The 15,035-nt window shown below is 46.3% G+C and overlaps 1 protein-coding gene across 1 annotated transcript in view; it reads right to left on the bottom strand.

The window, feature by feature from the left end:
- Positions 1 to 12,157: 12,157 nt before the first annotated feature.
- Positions 12,158 to 15,035, bottom strand: part of LOC115460185 (myb/SANT-like DNA-binding domain-containing protein 3) — a 52,087-nt gene continuing 49,209 nt past the window's right edge. The window contains exon 4 of the mRNA XM_030190018.1: positions 12,158 to 13,465. Coding sequence (XP_030045878.1) covers positions 13,059 to 13,465 — 407 coding nt within the window. The 3' untranslated portion in view covers positions 12,158 to 13,058. The remainder of the gene's footprint in view (positions 13,466 to 15,035) is intronic.

Consider the following 15,035-nt stretch of genomic DNA (forward strand, 5'->3'; position numbering starts at 1 on the left):
GTGCAGAAAACATTTCCTAGAAAAATACAGGTTGAAAAAAATGGTTTCAATAATTCACCATCAATATTAGAGTTTTTACGGAGGTCAATTTTCAAACTATCTAATTGGTATTTTTTAACTACTGAGCTTTGCATTCGTTTTGAATGAGAAATAATGTGCATAAATTTACTCTGAAACTTGTTGTTGCTACATAATACCTATGGCCTTCTTCCTCTCTTGGATGGGTGGAAACCTGAAAATACACTCCATGACAATATTGCCCTCATCCCACCTTCTTGAACAGCTGTTCGGTAATAATACTCCTACCTTGCAAGTGCACACTGAAAGGCAGTTCCCACTCAGTCTGCACACACAAAGCAGAGCTTCCTTAGGCTTCCAAATTTTGCTGTCACTCTGATGATGCCTGTCATGGGTCCAGCTAGTAAAAGATAAAGGGAGGTGCAGGCTAGCACAGGAAAGTCAACCCACAACCGCTAAAAACTTTAGTTATGCTTCCTTTTTTTTTTTTTTTACTCTAAAATAGCAAGGTCAATATTTTTGAACTTTACTTCAAAAGAAAACCAAGAATGATATAGCAATGTTTTTATATGTAACGTAACAAACCCTTTTGAGAAACAGTTGTGGTGGCAAGTCTAGAACCACAGCCCTTCGCTGAGGTCATTATGCCAGTGATGCAATAGCCAGCCACTGCTCGATGGAGCTGTGCAAGAGCAGTACAGAGAATAGAGGCTATTCTCCATGTTCCTGGCATGGTTACTGGGCTGCAAGCGGCCACAGCAGTTGTGTACACATATGACACAAATTCCTGGGATGTGGAAAAAGTTGTTAACATTTTACTTCAGTTTATTGAACAAAGGGAAGTTAAAGTTTACCATTCCTACATATAAAATACATTTCATCTGTCAGTAGTGTTAGAAGAAACCAAACTGTTTTAATGCCTTCAACAGATTGTGCCTACATGTGCTGAATGCTGTACCTGCAAACTCCAAATGCTAGCTTATTGTTGTCATGCTCGTCATCACCAGTTTAACAGAATTGTGGGGTAGATTAGGGGTAGGGGTGGTGGGTAGATTAGACACAGCTCTGGTCTGCTTTTCAAACCATAGACGAGTCTCTTCCCTTCCACACTTCCCTCTTATAAATGGTCCAGACACGATTCAATACATTCAGGTACACTGTGTGCTATTCCGTGATCCTCACTGCCGTAAACGGGTTCTAGGTGGAGCATTTAAGACATCAGAAAGGATGTATTAATTAAAAAATAAAACATGGTCGGTGGTCTGAATGCAAGGAACTCATAAAACAGCCTTCACGTTACCAGCACAGCACTGTCATTAAATAATAACCATGTCCCTCTGCCATTCCTTTACAAATGTTCAATAATAATAATAATTAAAAGAAATTTTTCCTACTGTATCACAAACTGGAAGCTAAGAGTGTTACTGTTAGTTTAGCTGAACCGTGCAAATCAAGAACAAATTTTACTACATTCAGACAACTCCAGGCAGTCAGAATGTAGTCACACTATGTAGTTTATATGTTCTGTCACCACCAACAAAAAATATATTTGGCTCATCATTTGTTACTTATTTAAAGGCAAAGGATACCCAAGAGTCAAGTAAAAGGCAGTAACATAGTCCACGTTCACAGGTGAACTATTTTAGCAGTAAGACTCAGCAGAGCTGTTCCTTTGGGCTCATCTATGAGTGGATTACTAAACAGACACACCCTCCCCACAAACAATAATCTATCAAGTGTCCTATTGAGAACACAAAATAAACAAAGGCATGAATAAGCTCAGTGCTAACTTTTCCTGGCTTTCAAAAACTTGAAACTGAATTCAGCAACAATATTTTTGGTTTTATTACTGCTGCGAACTTGTAGTTATGACCAAGTCACAAACAACAACAAAAAAGACACGGAAGAAATAAAGCTTGCTACCATCACACTCAACCCCCCCCCCCCCCCCCAAAAAAAAAAAAAATAACAAGAAAAGTCACAGAACTTGAGTTCTAGGCTATTCGTAGAAAAACACGCCAGTTCTCAGCTCACCCATCGGCCGATGCTCGGAACTCCCGCGTTAAGCCAACAGCACAGAAACCATACCGCTGGAACAACAAAGACACCTACCTTGCCAATGTTCAAAGGCAATGGTATTCAAATTATATGCACGTTGTAAAAGTGAAAGCAAGGGGTGGAAATGCTTGGTGCATGCACAGAAGAGTTTCATGGTAAGCTCAGCTCCTGTGTGCATGCGCCTGACAAACTCAAAAGTGAAGCACACATTGGCATCTGGCATCATTAGTAAGTATTTCAATTTTTGTTTTTTTTTACTTGGAAGGCTTATATTTGAAAGCAGGAAACAGGCGCTAATGTGTGCTTTCACTTTTGGGTTTGCTCTGACTTGCACACAATTGTCTCTCACTACCAGCACTTAGGAGCCTTGCACAAGCTTATATATTAAAAAAAAAAAAAGTGGCAGATTTTAAAGAAAGAATCATGAGAAACACCTGCTCTTTGCTGACGTTATTTTTTTACAGCAGTAAGGCAGCTTTGTTTTGTGCACTGTTCTCCAAGCATTGGGAGGGAATAGGAAATGTAGTCAAACAGATGTTAACGAGGTCATTAGCATGATATTTGCACTAATCTTTGGTGTGCACATTGTCTCTCGCACTAGATCCTCTGCGCTCACTAATATGGGTGCTAGTTTAATGCTAATCAGCTCTAATGCCCGCATTTGGTTCTGAGCATCGGCCCACCAACTTGCACTAAATATTTAACAAACAGCCGAGTTTAGCTAGCTGACTGAAATGTGCAAAACACATCTGGCTGCACTTGATCTGAAATGCAACTGTTTATTATGGAAGCTGAGTTAACAGCTTAACAGTACAAAAGGGTGTTATATGCTACAAAGCAAATGCAGCTGAAAGAAAACATGTCCAGTTTGCAATTGAGGCCCCTCAGTATGCAGTAGTTGACTAGGTCATATGTTTGCCAGTTGCCATCTTAAAATAGGGACAGTGAGACACATGCCAAACGAGACTTGGAAGCTCACTCCATCTAGCACGAGACCCTCACATTTTAGTGGCAGCAAAATGTGTAGAGTGCCATTTTTTGTCTTTTCTTCGGTTCCACAGCTCCCCATACTGCCTGCAGCTTTGGTCAACTTTCACTTACCTCCAGTGAGCGACAGAACACTAAAAGAACTGAGGCTACAGAAGCCAAGAGAAACAGAGACAATGGCAAACTGGAAAGACCAGAAGGGTCACAGCCAACACAAAGACACCCAGGAAGAAAGAGATGCATTTTAAAAGTATAAGAAAAAAGGCATGACATTGTTCAAATACAATCATTCCAGTCAACTATGCTATTACATTTTGATATGTGAACAAAATGGGGTTCTCCCCGAACCCTTTAGTTTCCTCATGATTCTTTGAGCTTCTAGTTCCATCAGAACCAGTTCCTTTATCCTCTGTTATCCTCCTCCATGCCAATCGAACCCTGCCAGACCAATAACTACTACCAACTAAAAAATCCTAGGAAAGAGACAATATGTATAACTACACAAAATAGTCAATCCCTATTAATCAGATGTACAGGGAAATCCAAAAAGGAACTACACATTTTAGTGATTTAAAAGTGTATGATTCCTTTTAGGATTTCCCTATACATCTGTTTTATAGGGATTGACTATTTTGTGTAGTTGGACCAATAATTACAGCAACAATCCTTTAGCTAAGAGGCATGGACCTGGTAAAAAGTGTGCTCTTAACCAGGCCATACACATCACTGATTTCAGAATGATCAGGCACTTTCCCTCTCGTGAATGGTAGTGAATTTCTAAATTCAAAACAGGCACATACACTAACAAAGTAGCTAAGTCGGTGTTACAAGTCTTACTTTGTACTTCAGTTCCTAACATGAGAGTTACAAAAGCACACATTCTAAGCAACACATTCAAATTAAAATAAATGATTCAAAAGCACGGCCGGGCATTTTAACCCATATTACTTTTCTGCATATATTATGTGTTACTTAACAGTGCCTTGAAAAAGTCGTCACAACCCTGTACATTTTTATATATTCTGCTGTCTAAAATACAATTACAAATGCATTAAAGGAGTTTGTTTCACTGATTTATACTTTCAATGTGAAAGAATAAATTATAGAAATAATCAAGAATAATAAATTTTAAAAAGTTTCCTTGTATAAGTCTTCCTAGCAAACCCAGACTAGCTCTGGTTCCAAATATTGATTTAACAAGAACCTTAGGGCCTCGTTTACCATGCGGTAGTAAAAGGGGGCCTGCGGAGGGCAGGTTTGTCTTACACCGAGGTCCCCTTTTACAACAGCAGGTAAAAGGCTTTTGTTTTTCAAAAAGGAGATAGCTGTGCGGTAAGCTAACTTCTGCCGTGCGGATGTTTCCCAGGGCAACCCTTACCGCCACCTATTTCGGAATCAGTAAGGGCTCCCGTGCTATCTGGAAAAAAAATTGTGACGCACCAGAAATGGCTTGTTGTGGGAGCAGGCGCTACTGCCAGACTGCCGCGCGGTAAGCCCACGGTGGGCTTGCCATACTTTAGTAAAAGGGCCCCCTAATAAGTAAAACAGAGCTTATCTGAGCTGAGTAAATTTGAATACTCCTATAAGAAGGATCAACAAAAGGTTAAATACGCTGAACACAGAGCTGCCCTTGGGTACTGTCGTGTCCAACAGTGTAAAGTGGAAATAGTCTGGCATCACAAAAGAGTGGCCACCAGCAGCGATCACCCCACCAAACACTGATCTTTTATATTTTTCATAATACGAGGATGTACAGTTTAAACAGTGTTTGGGGAGGATGGATATTTTTTAAAAATGTGTTAAAAACACCTTTTTTTCAACCACTTGAAGTGCTTTTTTCTTTTTGTGAATAGTATAATGTATGTTGTATATTGAATACAGCTAGTCATGTCCTTGAAACATCCATTTTTTCTCTATGACTACACAGGTGGATGGCTAGATTTAAGATATCTTACCTTTGTAATCTTTGTTAAAGCGAATGCTACATACCTGTAGAAGGTATTCTCCGAGGACAGCAGGCTGATTGTTCTCACTGATGGGTGACGTCCACGGCAGCCCCTCCAATCAGAATCTTCACTAGCAAAGTCCTTTGCTAGCCCTCGCGCGCCCGCGCGCACAGCGCATGCGCGGCCGTCTTCCCGCCCGAAACCGGCTCGAGCCGGCCAGTCTCATATGTAGCAAAAGAGATACAAGGGAAGACACAACTCCAAAGGGGAGGTGGGCGGGTTTGTGAGAACAATCAGCCTGCTGTCCTCGGAGAATACCTTCTACAGGTATGTAGCATTCGCTTTCTCCGAGGACAAGCAGGCTGCTTGTTCTCACTGATGGGGTATCCCTAGCCCCCAGGCTCACTCAAAACAACAACCATGGTCAATTGGGCCTCGCAACGGCGAGGACATAACTGAGATTGACCTAAAAAATTTACCAACTAACTGAGAGTGCAGCCTGGAACAGAACAAACAGGGCCCTCGGGGGGTGGAGTTGGATCCTAAAGCCCAAACAGGTTCTGAAGAACTGACTGCCCGAACCGACTGTCGCGTCGGGAATCCTGCTGCAGGCAGTAATGAGATGTGAATGTGTGGACAGATGACCACGTCGCAGCTTTGCAAATTTCTTCAATGGAGGCTGACTTCAAGTGGGCTACCAACGCAGCCATGGCTCTAACATTATGAGCCGTGACATGACCCTCAAGAGCCAGCCCCGCCTGGGCGTAAGTGAAGGAAATGCAATCTGCTAGCCAATTGGATATGGTGCGTTTCCCCACAGCCACTCCCCTCCTATTGGGATCAAAAGAAACAAACAATTGGGCGGACTGTCTGTTGGGCTGCGTCCGCTCCAGATAGAAGGCCAATGCTCTCTTGCAGTCCAATGTGTGCAGCTGACGTTCAGCAGGGCAGGAATGAGGACGGGGAAAGAATGTTGGCAAGACAATTGACTGGTTCAGATGGAACTCCGACACGACCTTTGGCAAGAACTTAGGGTGAGTGCGGAGGACTACTCTGTTATGATGAAATTTGGTGTAAGGGGCCTGGGCTACCAGGGCTTGAAGCTCACTGACTCTACGAGCTGAAGTAACTGCCACCAAGAAAATGACCTTCCAGGTCAAGTACTTCAGATGGCAGGAGTTCAGCGGCTCAAAAGGAGGTTTCATCAGCTGGGTGAGAACGACATTGAGATCCCATGACACTGTAGGAGGCTTGACAGGGGGCTTTGACAAAAGCAAACCTCTCATGAAGCGAACAACTAAAGGCTGTCCCGAGATCGGCTTACCTTCCACATGGTAATGGTATGCACTGATCGCACTAAGGTGAACCCTTACAGAGTTGGTCTTGAGACCAGACTCAGACAAGTGCAGAAGGTATTCAAGCAGGGTCTGTGTAGGACAAGAGCGAGGATCTAGGGCCTTGCTGTCACACCAGACGGCAAACCTCCTCCATAAAAAGAAGTAACTCCTCTTAGTGGAATCTTTCCTGGAAGCAAGCAAGATGCAGGAGACACCCTCTGACAGACCCAAAGAGGCAAAGTCTACGCTCTCAACATCCAGGCCGTGAGAGCCAGGGACCGGAGGTTGGGATGCAAAAGCGCCCCTTCGTCCTGCGTGATGAGGGTCGGAAAACACTCCAATCTCCACGGTTCTTCGGAGGATAACTCCAGAAGAAGGGGGAACCAGATCTGACGCGGCCAAAAAGGAGCAATCAGAATCATGGTGCCTCGGTCTTGCTTGAGTTTCAACAAAGTCTTCCCCACCAGAGGAATGGGAGGATAAGCATACAGCAGGCCCTCCCCCCAATGCAGGAGGAAGGCATCCGATGCCAGTCTGCCGTGGGCCTGAAGCCTGGAACAGAACTGAGGGACTTTGTGGTTTGCTCGAGATGCGAAGAGATCCACCAAGGGGGTGCCCCACGCTTGGAAGATCTGGCGCACCACTCGGGAATTGAGCGACCACTCGTGAGGTTGCATAATCCTGCTCAACCTGTCGGCCAGACTGTTGTTTACGCCTGCCAGATATGTGGCTTGGAGCACCATGCCGTGACGGCGAGCCCAGAGCCACATGCTGATGGCTTCCTGACACAGGGGGCGAGATCCGGTGCCCCCCTGCTTGTTGACGTAGTACATGGCAACCTGGTTGTCTGTCTGAATTTGGATAATTTGGTGGGACAGCCGATCTCTGAAAGCCTTCAGAGCATTCCAGATCGCTCACAACTCCAGGAGCCGATCTCTGAAAGCCTTCAGAGCGTTCCAGATCGCTCACAACTCCAGGAGATTGATCTGTAGATCGCGTTCCTGGAGGGACCAGCTTCCTTGGGTGTGAAGCCCATCGACATGAGCTCCCCAGCCCAGGAGAGACGCATCCATGGTCAGCACTTTTTGTGGCTGAGGAATTTGGAAAGGACGTCCCAGAGTCAAATTGGACCAAATCGTCCACCAATACAGGGATTTGAGAAAACTCGTGGACAGGTGGATCACGTCTTCTAGATCCCCAGCAGCCTGAAACCACTGGGAAGCTAGGGTCCATTGAGCAGATCTCATGTGAAGGCGGGCCATGGGAGTCACATGAACTGTGGAGGCCATGTGGCCTAGCAATCTCAACATCTGCCGAGCTGTGATCTGCTGGGACGCTCGCACCCGCGAGACGAGGGACAACAAGTTGTTGGCCCTCGTCTCTGGGAGATAGGCGCGAGCCGTCCGAGAATCCAGCAGAGCTCCTATGAATTCGAGTCTCTGCGCCGGGAGAAGATGGGACTTTGGGTAATTTATCACAAACCCCAGTAGCTCCAGGAGGCGAATAGTCATCTGCATGGACTGCAGGGCTCCTGCCTCGGACGTGTTCTTCACCAGCCAATCGTCGAGATATGGGAACACGTGCACCCCCAGCCTGCGAAGTGCTGCTGCTACTACAGCCAAGCACTTTGTGAACACCCTGGGCGCAGAGGCGAGCTCAAAGGGTAGCACACAGTACTGGAAGTGACGTGCGCCCAGCTGAAATCGCAGATACTGTCTGTGAGCTGGCAGTATCGGGATGTGTGTGTAGGCATCCTTCAAGTCCAGAGAGCATAGCCAATCGTTTTCCTGAATCATGGGAAGTAGGGTGCCCAGGGAAAGCATCCTGAACTTTTCTTTGACCAGATATTTGTTCAGGGCCCTTAGGTCTAGGATGGGACGCATCCCCCCTGTTTTCTTTTCCACAAGGAAGTACCTGGAATAGAATCCCAGCCCTTCTTGCCCGGGCTCGACCGCATTGGCGCTGAGAAGGGCGGAGAGTTCCTCTGCAAGTACCTGCTTGTGCTGGAAGCTGTAAGACTGAGCTCCCGGTGGACAATTTGGAGGTTTTGAGGCCAAATTGAGGGTGTATCCTTGCCGGACTATTTGGAGAACCCACTGATCGGAGGTTATGAGAGGCCACCTTTGGTGAAAAGCTTTCAACCTCCCTCCGACTGGCAGGTCGCCCGGCACTGACACTTGGATGGCGGCTATGCTCTGCTGGAGCCAGTCAAAAGCTCGCCCCTTGCTTTTGCTGGGGAGCCGAGGGGCCTTGCTGAGTCGCACGCTGCTGACGAGAGCGAGCGCGCTGGGGCTTAGCCTGGGCCGCAGGCTGTCGAGAAGGAGGATTGTACCTACGCTTGCCAGAAGAGTAGGGAACAGTCTTCCTTCCCCCGAAAAATCGTCTACCTGTAGAGGTAGAAGCTGAAGGCTGCCGGCGGGAGAACTTGTCGAATGCGGTGTCCCGCTGGTGGAGCTGCTCTACCACCTGTTCGACTTTCTCTCCAAAAATGTTATCCGCACGGCAAGGCGAGTCCGCAATCCGCTGCTGGATTCTATTCTCCAGGTCGGAGGCACGCAGCCATGAGAGCCTGCGCATCACCACACCTTGAGCAGCGGCCCTGGACGCAACATCAAAGGTGTCATACACCTCTCTGGCCAGGAATTTTCTGCACGCCTTCAGCTGCCTGACCACCTCCTGAAAAGGCTTGGCTTGCTCAGGGGGGAGAGCATCAACCAAGCCCGCCAACTGCCGCACATTGTTCCGCATGTGTATGCTCGTGTAGAGCTGGTAAGACTGAATTTTGGCCACGAGCATAGAAGAATGGTAGGCCTTCCTCCCAAAGGAGTCTAAGGTTCTAGAGTCCTTGCCCGGGGGCGCCGAAGCATGCTCCCTAGAACTCTTAGCCTTCTTTAGGGCCAGATCCACAACTCCAGAATCATGAGGCAACTGAGTGCGCATCAGATCTGGGTCCCCATGGATCCGGTACTGGGACTCGATCTTCTTGGGGATGTGGGGATTAGTTAAGGGTTTTGTCCAGTTCGCAAGCAATGTCTTTTTTAGGACATGGTGCAAGGGAACAGTGGACGCTTCCTTAGGTGGAGAAGGATAGTCCAGGAGCTCAAACATTTCAGCCCTGGGCTCGTCCTCCACAACCACCAGGAAGGGGATGGCCGTAGACATCTCCCAGACAAAGGAAGCGAAAGACAGACTCTCAGGAGGAGAAAGCTGTCTTTCAGGAGAGGGAGTGGGATCGGAAGGAAGACCCTCAGACTCCTCGTCAGAGAAATATCTGGGGTCTTCTTCCTCTTCCCACGAGGCCTCACCCTCGGTGTCAGACACAAGTTCACGGACCTGTGTCTGCAACCGTGCCCGACTCGACTCCGTGGAGCCACGTCCACGATGGGGGCGTCGAGAGGTAGACTCCCTCGCCCGCATCGGCGAAGCTCCCTCCGCCGACGTAGTCGGGGAACCTTCCTGGGAGGCGACGGCAGCCGGCACCGCACGCGGCACCGACGCCGGAGACCTCACCTCGGGCGATGGACCAGCCGGCGCCACGCTCGATGGTACCGGTGGCGCAAGCACCGCCGGTACCGGAGGGGTAGGGCGCAACAGCTCTCCCAGGATCTCTGGGAGAACGGCCCGGAGGCTCTCGTTCAGAGCGGCTGCGGAGAAAGGCATGGGAGTCGATGCAGGCGTCGACGTCAGAACCTGTTCCGGGCGTGGAGGCTGTTCCGGGCTGTCCAGAGTGGAGCGCATCGACACCTCCTGAACAGAGGGTGAGCGGTCCTCTCGGTGCCGATGCCTACTGGGTGCCGACTCCCTCGGCGACCCAGAGCTCTCGGTACCGACACGGGAAGGGGACCGGTGACGATGCTTCTTCGATTTCTTGGAACGAAGCATGTCACCGGAGCTTCCCGGTACCGACGAGGAGGACGTAGAATCCAGCCGTCGCTTCCTCGGGGCCGAGGCCGAAGGAGGTCGGTCTCGGGGGGGCTGTACCGCAGGAGCCCTCAGGGTAGGGGGAGACCCACCCGAAGGCTCACCGCCACCAGCAGGGGAATGGACAGCCCTCACCTGCACTCCTGACGATGCACCACCGTCCGACGACATCAGCAGACGAGGTCCCGATACCACCGACGTCGATGCAGCTATCCGATGTCTCGGCGCCGATGCAGAGGGCCGATGCCTCGATGCACTCGATGCACTGGCAGCCGAGGATGAAGCTCTGGACGCTGAAGACGTCGATGCACTCGATACCCCCGGTGCCGATGCCGACTAAGAGCCCGAGAACAAAACGTTCCACTGGGCCAATCTCGCTACCTGAGTCCGCCTTTGCAAAAGGGAACACAGACTACAGGCCTGAGGGCGGTGCTCGGCCCCCAGACACTGAAGACACGATGCGTGTCTGTCAGTGAGCGAGATAACCCGGGCGCACTGGGTGCACTTCTTGAAGCCGCTGGAAGGCTTCGATGTCATGGGCGGAAAAATCACGCCGGCGAAATCAAAATCCGAAATGACGAAAATGAGCACCAAAACTTTGAGGGAGAAAAATCTCGACCGAGGCCGAAAAGAGGCCTACCCCGACGACGAAAGAAAACTTACCGGGGCAAAGTCTGAAAATACGGGAAGGGGCAAACGAAACCCGAAGGGGCTTCCGGAGCACTTCCCAACAATTCTGAAAGATTTTCCGAAGAAAAAACAACACGTCGAAGACAAAGGACGCGCGAGGTCGACTTTCCGGGGCTCGACACGGCGAAAACACGACCGTACCGAGTGCGGACAAAAGAAGACTGGCCGGCTCGAGCCGGTTTCGGGCGGGAAGACGGCCGCGCATGCGCGGCGCGCGAGGGCTAGCAAAGGAGTTTGCTAGTGAAGATTCCGATTGGAGGGGCTGCCGTGGACGTCACCCATCAGTGAGAACAAGCAGCCTGCTTGTCCTCGGAGAAAGATGAGATCACTACGTAAACACAGGGAGGGTAATTTTCAAATACAGTTCTGTGATCCATACAGTGCTTTACCAATCAAAATGTGCTTTCTTAAAATTGGCCACCCAATGTGAGCAAAAATATGCACATATATTTACTCAGAGCAAGAAGAGGTGTTCTCGAGAGGAGGGTTTGAAACTGTGCAAAGGCTTTTGAAAATTCATGTTCCTGCATATAAACAAACTCAGAAAATGTGTACCCTGGAGAGGAGCTTATGTTAAAGCAATTATATGGATAGACAGAGCTCTATTTTGAGAAGTACTGTGCTGCTCACCAAGGTTACACCCAAATATTCTGTGGTATTATCCGAAAAAAGCCACTGAAAATCCTCACTGACCACCCTGACACTATCCAGGTAGTGCCAGAGTGGTGATCTAGGGGAAATCAGAAGTTATCAGCATACATATCCTGGTGCCAGCTCTGAACATCAACGGTACCTGGATAACATTTGGAGGTCAGTATATACATGGATATTCAGCACTCAATATTCAGGAATTGATTCAAATGCCACAGCCAGTGTTTAAATATCAGGACATAGGTATTTTTTCCTGGGATTAATTTTCAAAGGTGGAAGTGCACACACATTTCCAGTTTGAAAATCCTGCAAAGTCTGCAAACAGAAAAATATGCGTACATGTTTACCCACATGCAGTTACAAACAGACCTCCAAACAAACTATGAATTGGGCAATGGTTGAAATACCAAGCAACAATAAGAAAATGGAACATTTTCTCTATTTTTTTCCTAAATGTTTTCTCGATTTTAGTCTTTAAAATTTTGCTCTCACCTATCTTTGCTCACTCTTTTCTGACCCCAATTTCCCCTTTCTCACCTCTTACCCTTTTCCTCCTCCTCCTTCCTTCAGCTACTTTCCTCAACCAGTGGTGGCTCCTTTACCCAGGCCCTACCAAGACAGATTTCCTTGGCTAGGGCTTAGTCCCAAATTGTATGCACCTGGAATAATTCCACCCGTTAATCACTCTTTCTTTCTATATGTTAGAACATAAAACTAAAAGAAATAGTCACAATCATTCAATGATAAAAAATATATTAGCCTTATAACATGGGAAACTGATCTTCACAAGAAGTACAATCCTAAGTTTTTCAGGAATATAAATCTATCAATCACAATTCCCTCCACTTGGACCAGTGTTTTCTGCACTAGAATTAATATAGCAGCCTAAGGTTGACATATGTTTGGCACAATTCACTCCAACATAACAAAAACTGGGTTCTGTGTATTCCTTTCATCATGTGATGTACCGTAAAGTCCATAAGAGTCAAAATCCTACATCCAAAGTCATTTGCTCAAAAAAATGTGCACTTCACTTCATATGAAGTGACTTACTTTAATAAGAATGCAGCAAGCTTTATTTCTTTCGCTCTGTTAATAAAGGTAAAAACTACCTTTCCAGATCTTACATAAAGTAATTCCCATATATTTTCTACACTTCCTCAAGACGTATTCAGAGAGCAGGGGACCACTTCTTTTGCTAAACAAAGGTTCAAACCATAATACAATATAACACATACTTAGCAACCTGTTGGATGACTCCCTCAGTCTAAGTCATGGAGGAATACCTTTTATTTGACTCATTTGCACCTATTTTCCTCGAAGTTGTTCAGTGAATATCTGTTTGCACTGACTGACCACGCATGTGCTCATAAGGCCCATTTAACGAGGCCTCATGCCAAAGCACCATAGGGACTGCTTGTTTTCACTCTTTCCTCCCAGCAGTACCACACTAAGGAGAGCTGGGAAAGGGCCTATTAAATGAGGACACAGGCCACTCTTTTGTTATAGTCTGCAGTTTTCTCTCCCAGTACATTTTCTTTTTATTTAGAACTTCCATTTTTATCCGGTGTTGTTCTTCTGCCATCTCACACTCTCTCTCTATTTGCTGCATCTTGGCTACGTGCACTTCGTTCATCTGTATCAGCTGCAGCTGTAAAATGGACATCTGCTGCTGGTGCTCTTCTTCGTGCATCTTTTTTACAACAGCCTCCTGGGCAGCTTTACTTCTGTAGTTTTTGTTACCTGTTGTTCTAGCAGCCGAACATGAGGGCTCAGGCTGGGAGGTGCCTTCACAAACTGGCAAGTTTGTAATCTCTTTATCTTCATCACACAGCTCTCTGTCTGACACAAGTGACTCTAAAAACAATCACAGAAAGACAGTTAAGTTAAAAATATATTTATACATAACCGGCATCTCATTCCTTCATCTCTCTCTACACAGATAGATAAATGTGTTTCCAGAACCACTCACTCATTTTTTTTACCTGAACACAAACTATTGAGACCTGTATGTTAGATTTACAAAGGGGAACCAAAGGAAAGTAGGGATGGACAAATAGCCTTCCATTGTGATCCAAGATGAGGCTCACAGAAGCAAATATAAATGTATTTATCGACACACCAACTGTAAAGGACTCAAAAGTTTATTGAAGTACCAAAAGGCTCGACATGGAGCCATGTTTCGGCATAAGAATGCCCACTTCAGGAGTTCATGCAATCTACATATGAACAAACAAATGTATATAAAAAAAAAATAAGCCAAATATATAAACATATGACATGTAAAACTCAAAGTATGGTAGCTGACATATTAGGGCTCTCTGTTGGACAGATATGGTTTTCTTCATTATATTTATGCCGATGACATCTCAGTGTTGATTCCACTACAATCAATTTTTAACACGGATTGTACCAGAATTCAATGTTGTACTGATCTGTTAGATAAACAGACGTTTGCTCAAAAACTAAAACTCAATACCAAGAAAAATAAGGGCCTCTAGAGTTAGCGTGTGCTAATTTTTAACGCGTGCTAAAAACACTAGCGTGCCTACAGCATGGCTTAGTAAACAGGGCCCTAAATTTCTATTTTTAATAATAAATCTGAACATATCCTTAAGTCTATCATCATCAAGCAATCTGAATATAAGATCTCCTCTGCTGTGAAGATATTAGGTATTTATTAGTAAAAAAAAAAAGTTTCTTTTTAATTAGAAAGCTGTGTGTTATCCAAAATTATTTTGAGAGTGAACAATTTGAACATTGAGTGCATGCCATATTGCTGTCTTACTTGGACTACTGCAATTCTGTCTACATAGGCTGCACAAAGGGGGTTTTGAAAACTCCAGACTGTGCAAAACATGGTGATAAGGTTAATTTTTGGCCTTTCTAAATACGATAGCATTTCAAACTATTATGTTAGACTTTACTGGCTTCCAGTTGAGGCCAGAATTATTTTTAAACTGGTAGCGGGAAATAAGTTCTGATGTTAATGTTAATAGAAATGATAATTGATGTAATCATATACACTGGGCTTTTTGTCAGGTAGCTGGCTTCTGGCCAACTCAGCCACCTGTCTATTTTCAGTCAGTAAATGAGTATCCAGCTACCCTGCTAATAGTCTCCAAGAAAATCTCATACAAGTGATGGCCCTGTCAGTCATTCACAACTTGGAAATTGCACACAGGGGACTGCCTTTTCCTTTATTAGACAGGCGAATAAGCTGTTGATTTAAAAGCAGTTGCAAAAATGGGCTTTTACCCTGGATTTGAATAGGGCCAGAGAGGGAGCATGGTGTACCGGATTCAGGAAGTCTATTCCAGGCATACAGGGCAGCAAGATGGACAGAAGAGTCTGGAGCTGGAGGAGAAGGGTAGCAATAAGAGTGACTTACTTGATAATGAGTTTCCAGGGGAGGAGTGTAGGGAGA

The sequence above is a fragment of the Microcaecilia unicolor genome, chromosome 1 (assembly GCF_901765095.1).
Source record: "Microcaecilia unicolor chromosome 1, aMicUni1.1, whole genome shotgun sequence".
Taxonomy (NCBI): Eukaryota; Metazoa; Chordata; class Amphibia; order Gymnophiona; family Siphonopidae; genus Microcaecilia; species Microcaecilia unicolor.